This window comes from Conger conger, chromosome 1 (assembly GCF_963514075.1).
Source record: "Conger conger chromosome 1, fConCon1.1, whole genome shotgun sequence".
Lineage (NCBI taxonomy): Eukaryota > Metazoa > Chordata > Actinopteri > Anguilliformes > Congridae > Conger > Conger conger.
The window spans coordinates 95,411,570-95,422,492 of record NC_083760.1 but is presented as its reverse complement, the minus strand read 5'-3'; the positions used below and the strand labels follow the sequence as shown (position 1 = coordinate 95,422,492).

Genomic DNA, 10,923 nt, shown 5'->3' with positions numbered 1-10,923 from the left:
AGGGTGGAGTAGAGGAGTGGAGTAAAGGAGGGGGGAGTGGAGGAGTGGTAGTGGGGGAGTGGAGTAAAGGATGGTGGAGTAGAGGAGTGGTAGTGGGGGAGTGGAGTAAAGGAGGGGGGAGTGGAGGAGTGGAGTAAAGGAGGGGGGAGTGGAGGAGTGGTAGTGGGGGAGTGGCGTAAAGGAGGGTGGAGTAGAGGAGTGGAGTAAAGGAGGGGGGAGTGGAGGAGTGGTAGTGGGGGAGTGGCGTAAAGGAGGGTGGAGTAGAGGAGTGGAGTAAAGGAGGGGGGAGTGGAGGAGTGGTAGTGGGGGAGTGGAGTAAAGGATGGTGGAGTAGAGGAGTGGTAGTGGGGGAGTGGAGTAAAGGAGGGGGGAGTGGAGGAGTGGTAGTGGGGGAGTGGAGTAAAGGAGGGGGGAGTAGAGGAGTGGTAGTGGGGGAGTGGAGTAGAGGAGTGGTAGTGGTGGAGTGGAGTAAAGGAGGGTGGAGTGGAGTAAAGGAGGGTGGAGTGGGGGAGTGGAGTAAAGGAGGGGGGAGTGGAGGAGTGGTAGTGGGGGAGTGGAGTAAAGGAGGGGGGAGTGGAGTAAAGGAGGGTGGAGTGGAGGAGTGGAGTAAAGGAGGGTGGAGTGGGGGAGTGGAGTAAAGGAGGGGGGAGTGGAGGAGTGGAGTAAAGGAGGGTGGAGTGGAGGAGTGGAGTAAAGGAGGGTGGAGTGGGGGAGTGGAGTAAAGGAGGGTGGAGTGGGGGAGTGGAGTAAAGGAGGGTGGAGTGGGGGAGTGGAGTAAAGGAGGGGGGAGTGGAGGAGTGGAGTAAAGGAGGGGGGAGTGGAGGAGTGGAGTAAAGGAGGGGGCAGTAAAGATCATTGTTGTGGGCCTTCCACCAACCTGTCCAAGCAGTCGCTATGGCGATACGATTGTGGCATGTGATTGAATGTTTAATAACTGGGAGGTGTGCGATGTTGATTTCTTTGCAGTTCGACTGTTCAATTGCTTGAATACTCAATATTATTGAACAATAAATATTATTGTCAAAGTGGCACACAACAAACTTCCCTCGCAGCCCTCAAACATGTAGCATAAACGTTAAACAGTGACAAGGCCATATCTACATCAGCGTGGGGTTTTTATAAATAACCCAGTCATGGTTTAGTGGCAGTTACAGCTTGAATATACAGGGGACGCAAGGAACCTCAGCTGCATGACTAACACAGAAAGGCTTCTGTGGAGTGGGACCCGCGTTGCCGCCCTCTCCCCAGCGGGGGGCAGCAGAGAGGCGCCGGCCCTGGGCCTCGCAGTCCTGCACGGTGTCAGGGAGGGGCTTGCCGCTGGTCTCGGGCAGCAGCAGGCAGAGCCCCGCCCCCAGGATGGGCGCGCTGCCGTAACACAGCATGGCCACCAGGGGGATCCCTCCTCGAAAATCCACCACGGCGTTCGCAACGCAGCCCAGCCGGTACCACAGGGACACCGCGCCCACACACTTCTGCCTGCGGAACACACACCTGCGCTCAGGGGATTCTGCGGAACAAACACCTGCGCTGAGGGGATTCTACAGAACACACACCTGCGTTCAGGGGATTCTACAGAACACACATCTGCGTATAGAGTATTGCAGCAGTTACTGTTTGAGGGTGAGGGTTAGGAGTTACAGTATGAGATGGGAAAAGCTCTATTGTGTAGAGTAATGCAGTGGTACCGTATGACATGGGAAAAGCTCTATTGTGTAGAGTAATGCAGTGGTTACAGTATGACATGGGAAAAGCTCTATTGTGTAGAGTAATGCAGTGGTTACAGTATGAGATGGGAAAAGCTCTATTGTGTAGAGTAATGCAGTGGTTACAGTATGACATGGGAAAAGCTCTATTGTGTAGAGTAATGCAGTGGTTACAGTATGAGATGGGAAAAGCTCTATTGTGTAGAGTAATGCAGTGGTTACAGTATGACATGGGAAAAGCTCTATTGTGTAGAGTAATGCAGTGGTTACAGTATGAGATGGGAAAAGCTCTATTGTGTAGAGTAATGCAGTGGTTACAGTATGAGATGGGAAAAGCTCTATTGTGTAGAGTAATGCAGTGGTTACCGTATGACTGTTGGGAAGAGCTCTATTGTGTAGAGTATTGTCACACACGTGGTGATCTGCACACACAGTTTCCCCATCAGAGCGAATCCCATCACAAGAGCAGGGACATCTGCAGAGACAGGTACAGACAGGTACAGACAGGTACAGACAGGTGACGCTGCTGCAGAGGAAAGGTAGATTATAGGTATAGGTAATGATAAAGAACTGTACAAGTAAAGAATGGGTAATGGACATATACACAATGGTACAACCTGTGCTCTGAGCTACGTCATTGATTTATTTTCCATTAATGGGGTTAATAGTCCTGCCACATAGCTGAATGGGGGCAATAGTCCTGTCTGATACGGTAAGGGGGCAGTAGGCCTGTCTGATACGGTAAGGGGGCAGTAGGCCTGTCTGATACTGTTAGGGGGCAGTAGGCCTGTCTGATAATGTAAGGGGGCAGTAGACCTGTCTGATACTGTTAGGGGGCAGTAGACCTGTCTGATACTGTTAGGGGGCAGTAGACCTGTCTGATACTGTTAGGGGGCAGTAGGCCTGCCTGATACTGTAAGGGGGCAGTAGGCCTGTCTGATACTGTAAGGGGGCAGTAGGCCTGTCTGATACTGTTAGGGGGCAGTAGGCCTGTCTGATAATGTAAGGGGGCAGTAGACCTGTCTGATACTGTTAGGGGGCAGTAGACCTGTCTGATACTGTTAGGGGGCAGTAGACCTGTCTGATACTGTTAGGGGGCAGTAGGCCTGTCTGATACTGTTAGGGGGCAGTAGGCCTGTCTGATACTGTAAGGGGGCAGTAGGCCTGTCTGATACTGTTAGGGGGCAGTAGACCTGTCTGATACTGTTAGGGGGCAGTAGGCCTGTCTGATACTGTAAGGGGGCAGTAGGCCTGTCTGATACTGTAAGGGGGCAGTAGGCCTGTCTGATACTGTTAGGGGGCAGTAGACCTGTCAGATACTGTTAGGGGGCAGTAGACCTGTCTGATACTGTTAGGGGGCAGTAGGCCTGTCTGATACTGTTAGGGGGCAGTAGGCCTGTCTGATACTGTAAGGGGGCAGTAGGCCTGTCTGATACTGTAAGGGGGCAGTAGGCCTGTCTGATACTGTTAGGGGGCAGTAGGCCTGTCTGATACGGTAAGGGGGCAGTAGGCCTGTCTGATACTGTAAGGGGGCAGTAGGCCCCTCACTGGGCTCCTTACTGCTGAACCTGGAGATGAGGAGGGAGACCAGGCAGGCAGAGCCGCTGAGGAAGAGTGACATCATGGAAAAGGGGCGTCGGCCCCAGCAGCCCAGCAGGAAGGGCATCAGGAGAGAGGGCGTCTCTGATAGGCCGGAGAAGAACTGCGCTAGGTACACGTCCACCCCGAAGCTCCCCACGTTAAAGCAGATCCCGTAGTACGTTAGGGCTGAGGCCAAGCTGAGGGAGAGATCACACATCACACATAACACCTCATACAGCACACAGCATACATAACACCTCATACAGCACACAGCATACATAACACCTCATACAGCACACAGCATACATAACACCTCATACAGCACACAGCATCACATGTCATATATAACACATCATACATAACACATAAACTTCCACACAGCCATATAAACTTCCCCACAACCCCAAGAAAACACATGAACACAAGCGGAAACTGACCTACCCAATATAACTTGTAACAAACAGCCTCAGTAGGATGGTGGGGGATTTGAAGTGTACCAGGTCACCGTGTCTTTTTTGTATGATGTCTGTTTCACTGGGCTTCTGAGCCTCCTTTCCCAGGATGCCGAGGAGCTGTCAGAGATCCACAGACTGGGTTAGTGTCAGGGTCAGGGTTAGTGTTAGTGTCTGGGTTAGGTAAGTAAGAAATCTTTATTTCCCAAGTTGTCCCATATTAGGGCCTCTTGGGAAATAAAAGTTTGCACTGGCCATTCAGGGTACTGAAGCCTTTAAGTAGGAAGAATTTGGTCCCTCTTGTGTCGGTGCTCTATGTGCGTTGATTTAGTCCTCTTGGAAATAGAGTGCTAAGTTTGAGAATCCAGTGTTTCTCAAACCTGCGTCTCTCCTCCGGTGTCCAATTATTGTTCATTTGAAGGCCCGATATTTCTAGTGCCTCAAGTCCATGGTGAAGGAAATGAGCCACCAGGTGTGTGTCTGTCTCTCTGTGATTTCTAATGTTGTATATATGTTGTGCTAGTCTACATTTAATTGTGTTCCCTGTTTCTCCTACATATATTATACCACATTGTTTGCACTTAATGGCATATATGCAGTTTTAATGTTTTTAGTTAGTGTTTGTTTTATTATGTAGGTTGTGTTGGTAGTGGTGTAGTGGCTTGTTTGTAAAATATTGGGCCCTGTGTCGGTAAAGTATTAATTCCTGGTAGTTTGCTGCTTACCAGGTGGTCTTTAAGATTTTTATTTCTTTTATATGCTGAGATAATTTTATAGTCCTGGATAATGTTTGTGTTCTGTAAAGTGCGGGTTAGATTTAATTTAATTTTTCTGTTTGCAGCTAGGCTAAATGCTGAGTAGGTGGTGATTAGCGGGATGATTTTGCGCGTGTCTTGTTGTCTGGTGGTCAAGAAAGTTTTCCGGACCTGTCTAAGGAAAGATCTGGAATACCCCCTTGGTTTTAATGCTTTGAAGAGGGTCTGGGTAGCCTCTTCAAAATCTATTACCTGTGTGCAAATCCTGTTGAACCTGAGCAATTGTGATTTGATCAGGCCCTTGAAAGTGTGTTTAGGGTGGAGACTGTTTTTATGTAAAAGTGTGTGTGTGTCAGTCTCTTTAAAGAAAACTTTAGTGTCTAAAGTGTGTGTTTGGGAAAAAGAGGGTCCCTTGTATGTGGTAGTGTCCAAGAAATCTATTTGTTGGTTATGCGTGATGTATTTAACTGTTATCATTCTATGGTGTGTGTTGAGGATTTGTATAAAGTGTTTGAAGTCCTCTAAACTGTGTGTCCATGTTCCCCATATGTCATCTAAGTATCTAAAATAATTGGTGGGTAATTTGGGGCATTTTTGAAAAACAGTCTCCTCCCAGTGTGCCATGTAAATGTTCGCGTAGGCCGGTGCAAATTTTTTTCCCATCGCTGTGCCGCTGATTTGTAAAAAGAATTCTTTGTTGAATTCAAAATCATTTTTTGTCAGGTTGATTTCTAACAGTTGTAGGAGCGGCTGTCGTCCGGGTATTTCTCCATCCAGAGTTTTACAGCTGTTAGCCCTGCTGCAGTGTTTATGTTTGTGTAGAGACTATCTATGTCAATTGTGAATAAAATGGTGTCCTGTGTTATTTTAGTGTTTTTAACTATGCGTATGAAGTCGTATGTGTCTTTTATGTAACTGTTGTGTTTAGTTGACAGTGGAGTGAGGAAATAGTCTATGTATTCTGCGATCCTGTAGGATTCGCTGTTGCAGTCTGAAACAATAGGTCTCCCTGCCGGGATTTCATATGGTACACTCCAGGACTGAGGCTGTTTGTGTATTTTGGGGAGGAGGTAAAAAATCCTTGGTCTAGGATTTTCCTCCCCCCTTAGGTAAAAACTTTGTTTTTTTGTGACGTAATTGTTTTCTAATAGTGTCTGTATAATGTCATATATTTCTTGTGCTGTGTCTAGATATATGGGTCGAATTAATTTTTTATAGTGTGTAGTGTTGTTTAATTGTCTGTGTGCTTCTTGAATGTATTGTGTTCTGTCCATGATTACTATGGCACTCCCCTTGTCAGCTGGTTTGATGACAATTTGTTTATTGTTTGCCAGCTGATGTAGTGCTTGGCTCTCTCCTCTGCTGAGGTTGTTTTTGTCTTTATGGGTTTGGGGGTTAAGTGCCTTGATCAGGGTGTTGTTGTCTTTTATGAGTTGTGTGATTGTACCCGGGATTTGGCTCTCCCTAGGTTCCCAGTTGGATCGGGCCATAAAGGGTGTTCTGTCTGTGTTTTCTGATCCCTCAAAAAAGACAGCTAGTTTCAGCTTTCTGTGAAACTCCTGAGCTTCTCCTTTGAGGGTTTCTTTTTGTTTCTTTCTAATGTTTGCCGTCGGTACGAATGATAGGCCTTTGTCCAGTAAACTAATTTGATTTTGTGTGGGTGAAAAGTTTTGTGCCAGCAGTATAATGTTCTTATTCCCCTCCCTGTTTGTGTTTGGGTTTGTGGGGATTCTTAGTTTAAATGTTTTAGCCAGTGTTCCAACATCTTGCCAGCTGTTCTCTCTGTCCAGTGGATGTCGTCCCGTGTAGTGCGGAAGTCCTCCTCCGGAAGCTTGGGAACATGTGGCATGTTTCGGAGGATGTGATTATTGATCTCCTCCAAATTGGATTTCTGGCGGGGTTCCAGGTTTTGGGAATAATTAATTAATGGGATCCAAATTTCTGCTGCCGGGAAGGTGTTTTTCGTCATCCTCAGCATGGTCTGCAGCTGTTTTATTGCAGTTTTTTTAGGGTGCTGGTCCTTGTTGTTAATCCCAGTGGACAGGATGACTCTCTGTACTCTGGGATTCACTTGGGTTTTCTCCAGAAGTCCTGCGATATGATAAAATGTTGCTCCGGGGTAGCTGTCAATTTGGAGGTCTCCCCTGGAGTGGGACTGGATCCTGGAGAGGTTGGAGTCCCCTAGGATTATGTTCGGTTTGCTGGTTCTGATGGTCCATTCCTGGACCTTCCGGGTTGTTCGGGGGTGTCTGGTCGGGTAGAAGATTTCCTCCGCTACTCTGGCTCCAGTGGCGTGGGGTGGGGGGGTGGGAGTGGGTGCAGGGTTCAGGTCAGGGGTCGGAGTGGGAGTGGGGTTAGGGTTAGGGTGGGGGTGGGGGTTGGGCTCAGGGGTAGGGTTAGGGTTAGGGTGGGGGTGGGGGTTGGGGTTGGGGTCAGGGTGGGGGTGGGGGTCAGGGTTAGGGTTAGGGTTAGGGTGGGGGTTGGGCTCAGGGGTAGGGTTAGGGTTAGGGTGGGGGTGGGGGTTGGGGTTGGGGTCAGGGTGGGGGTGGGGGTCAGGGTTAGGGTTAGGGTGGGGGTGGGGGTTGGGGTCAGGGATAGGGGTAGGGTTAGGGTTAGGGTTAGGGTGGGGGTGGGGGTTGGGGTCAGGGTTGGGGTTAGGGTGGGGGTTGGGGTCAGGGATAGGGGTAGGGGTAGGTGTAGGGTTGGGGTTGCGGTCTGGGGTAGGGGTAGGGGTGCGGTTGGAATTAGGAGCTGAGTGGGGGTTAGCGGTGGGGCCAGAGTGGTCATGGTCCCGTCTGTGTCTGGGTTTTTGGGGCCTTTGTGGTAGTGGTTCCGGAGTCCAGTCCCTGTGGTTTTCTGGGGTTCCACGGGTCCTTCTCCGGTTCTGTGCTGGTGCTCGGTGGGGTTTAGGAGCGCTGATCCTGGGGGTGCATGTCTGCCGCAGTGTCGGCCACTCCCTCTGGTACTGGTCCTGGTTCCGGGGTGTAGTGTGGGTGATTCTATCCGCTGTGGGTGGGGGTGGTGGAGGATTCACTAGAGCAGTGAATCTGTTGCTGGTGGAGACTGGAGTTGTGCGTCTTCCAGTTCTCCAAATTGGGGCCACTGTTTCCTGGGCGATGTCCAGGGTGGTCGGGTGTAATCTTCGGCCAAACTTCTTTTTGGCCCACCTGGCCGCCACCTGGAACGCCTCTGGCCAGTTGTTGAGCTGAATTCTCTCCAACTTTTTGGTGAGTTGTTCCAGGATCTTGAGATAGTGTTCCTCCAAGATCTGCATGCATGTGTGGAGCCAGTTCCGGGCATTCCCCGTCAGTAACAACATGGTGTCCTCTGTCGGGGAGGCCGGTCTCACCAGGGTGGCCAGTTCCTGCATCTTTTTAAATAAACTGGTGGGTGGTGCTGTCCCGGCTCCAGACACTGCAGTGTTCTGCAGGTGATGCGTTGTCTGGATGACTCGGAAGAGGGTCCTAGTGGCCTCAGCGAAAGCCGTCATGGTGTTTTGGTGTGGGTAAGGTGGTGTGTTTTTAGGTGTTTTTAATTTTCTAATTTTGAGAAAAACACAAGACTATTTTTTTGTGGTTTAAACTGTTTTTATTTTCTAGAATTGTCTAATATTTTGCAAATTTTACTGATTTTTAGTGTTTTTTTTAGTAATTTTTTATCATTAAAAAAGTTTGTGCAAGCGGCGGTGCAGGTTTCGACTGTTTGATAGCGTGCTGTCAACACGAGGTTGACGCTTATCAAAGCAGTCTATACTTACCAAGACTGTTACCTTGTGGTTTAGTTGACACCGTTAGGTTTCCACCACAAGGTAGTGCAGTCTGTACCGTGTTGCTGCAGGATTCCTCCTGGTGTCTCGTCCGTGAAAATGTTCAGGTTTGTTTTGCTCTTTCGGGATCAGCAGTGGGAGAGTTCCTCCGAGTAGGATGTGTTCCTCTGCTGTCTTCCAAAGCATATGTCGACACAACGTTTCGCCTTGTCTTAGGCTTCTTCAGGTTAGTGTTAGTGTCTGGGTTAGGGTTAGTGTCAGGGTTAGGGTTAGGGTTAGGGTTGGGGTGGGGGTGGGGGTGGGGGTTGGGGTTGGGGTCAGGGTGGGGGTGGGGGTCAGGGTTAGGGTTAGGGTGGGGGTGGGGGTTGGGGTCAGGGATAGGGGTAGGGTTAGGGTTAGGGTTAGGGTGGGGGTGGGGGTTGGGGTCAGGGTTGGGGTTAGGGTGGGGGTTGGGGTCAGGGATAGGGGTAGGGGTAGGTGTAGGGTTGGGGTTGCGGTCTGGGGTAGGGGTAGGGGTGCGGTTGGAATTAGGAGCTGAGTGGGGGTTAGCGGTGGGGCCAGAGTGGTCATGGTCCCGTCTGTGTCTGGGTTTTTGGGGCCTTTGTGGTAGTGGTTCCGGAGTCCAGTCCCTGTGGTTTTCTGGGGTTCCACGGGTCCTTCTCCGGTTCTGTGCTGGTGCTCGGTGGGGTTTAGGAGCGCTGATCCTGGGGGTGCATGTCTGCCGCAGTGTCGGCCACTCCCTCTGGTACTGGTCCTGGTTCCGGGGTGTAGTGTGGGTGATTCTATCCGCTGTGGGTGGGGGTGGTGGAGGATTCACTAGAGCAGTGAATCTGTTGCTGGTGGAGACTGGAGTTGTGCGTCTTCCAGTTCTCCAAATTGGGGCCACTGTTTCCTGGGCGATGTCCAGGGTGGTCGGGTGTAATCTTCGGCCAAACTTCTTTTTGGCCCACCTGGCCGCCACCTGGAACGCCTCTGGCCAGTTGTTGAGCTGAATTCTCTCCAACTTTTTGGTGAGTTGTTCCAGGATCTTGAGATAGTGTTCCTCCAAGATCTGCATGCATGTGTGGAGCCAGTTCCGGGCATTCCCCGTCAGTAACAACATGGTGTCCTCTGTCGGGGAGGCCGGTCTCACCAGGGTGGCCAGTTCCTGCATCTTTTTAAATAAACTGGTGGGTGGTGCTGTCCCGGCTCCAGACACTGCAGTGTTCTGCAGGTGATGCGTTGTCTGGATGACTCGGAAGAGGGTCCTAGTGGCCTCAGCGAAAGCCGTCATGGTGTTTTGGTGTGGGTAAGGTGGTGTGTTTTTAGGTGTTTTTAATTTTCTAATTTTGAGAAAAACACAAGACTATTTTTTTGTGGTTTAAACTGTTTTTATTTTCTAGAATTGTCTAATATTTTGCAAATTTTACTGATTTTTAGTGTTTTTTTTAGTAATTTTTTATCATTAAAAAAGTTTGTGCAAGCGGCGGTGCAGGTTTCGACTGTTTGATAGCGTGCTGTCAACACGAGGTTGACGCTTATCAAAGCAGTCTATACTTACCAAGACTGTTACCTTGTGGTTTAGTTGACACCGTTAGGTTTCCACCACAAGGTAGTGCAGTCTGTACCGTGTTGCTGCAGGATTCCTCCTGGTGTCTCGTCCGTGAAAATGTTCAGGTTTGTTTTGCTCTTTCGGGATCAGCAGCGGGAGAGTTCCTCCGAGTAGGATGTGTTCCTCTGCTGTCTTCCAAAGCATATGTCGACACAACGTTTCGCCTTGTCTTAGGCTTCTTCAGGTTAGTGTTAGTGTCTGGGTTAGGGTTAGTGTCAGGGTTAGGGTTAGGGTTAGGGTTAGAGTTAGAGTTAGTGTCAGAGTTAGGGTTAGGGTTAGAGTTAGTGTCAGAGTTAGTGTTAGTGTCAGGGTTAGGGTCAGTGTCAGGGTCAGGGTTAGGGTTAGGGTTAGGGTTAGAGTTAGAGTTAGTGTCAGAGTTAGGGTTAGGGTTAGAGTTAGTGTCAGAGTTAGTGTTAGTGTCAGGGTTAGGGTCAGTGTCAGGGTCAGGGTTAGGGTTAAGGTTAGGATTAGTGTTAGGGTTAGTGTCAGGGTCAGGGTTAGGGTTAAGGTTAGGATTAGTGTTAGGGTCTGACAGATACCTGCTCCAGATTCCTCCTGTCCTGCTGGCTCCTGGCCTGATATTGCTCCACAACCTCCATCTTTCCTTTCAGAAACAGCCATTTGGGTGACTCTGGGATGGTACTACCCAGAGACACATGATCAGCCGGACAAAGGAGAGATCAACCAGAGGCATGAGAGATCAGGCAGACTCAGGAGAGATCAACCAGCCAGAAGAGAGGTCAGCCAGACTCAGGAGACATCAGCCAGATTCAGGAGAGATCAGCTAGACACAGCAGAGGTCAGCCAGACACAGGAGACATCAGCCAGATTCAGGAGAGATCAGCTAGACACAGCAGAGGTCAGCCAGACACAGGAGAGATCAGCCAGACACAGGAGAGATCAGCTAGACACAGCAGAGATCAACCAGACTCAGGAGAGATCCACCAGACTCAGGAGAGATCAGCCAGACGCAGCAGAGATCAGCCGTTCCCTTTCCTTTCTGATCTCTTCTGAGTCAGGAGAGATCAGGACGGAAAGGAGACAGACAGGTACTCACAGGTAGAGGTGCAGACAG

The 10,923-nt window shown here is 49.7% G+C and overlaps 1 protein-coding gene across 2 annotated transcripts in view; it reads right to left on the bottom strand.

Annotated features, from left to right (window-relative positions):
• Positions 1-917: 917 nt before the first annotated feature.
• Positions 918-10,923, bottom strand: part of si:dkey-190l8.2 — a 14,790-nt gene continuing 4,784 nt past the window's right edge. Inside the window, exons 5-9 of one of the 2 annotated variants that reach the window (XM_061230576.1) lie at positions 10,388-10,490; positions 3,726-3,856; positions 3,264-3,481; positions 2,070-2,178; positions 918-1,476 (exon numbers count right to left, since the gene is read on the bottom strand). In XM_061230576.1, the coding sequence (XP_061086560.1) occupies positions 1,149-1,476; positions 2,070-2,178; positions 3,264-3,481; positions 3,726-3,856; positions 10,388-10,490 (889 nt within the window). In that variant the 3' untranslated portion in view covers positions 918-1,148. The remainder of the gene's footprint in view (positions 1,477-2,069; positions 2,179-3,263; positions 3,482-3,725; positions 3,857-10,387; positions 10,491-10,923) is intronic. The other variant, XM_061230578.1, reaches the window with a different exon arrangement.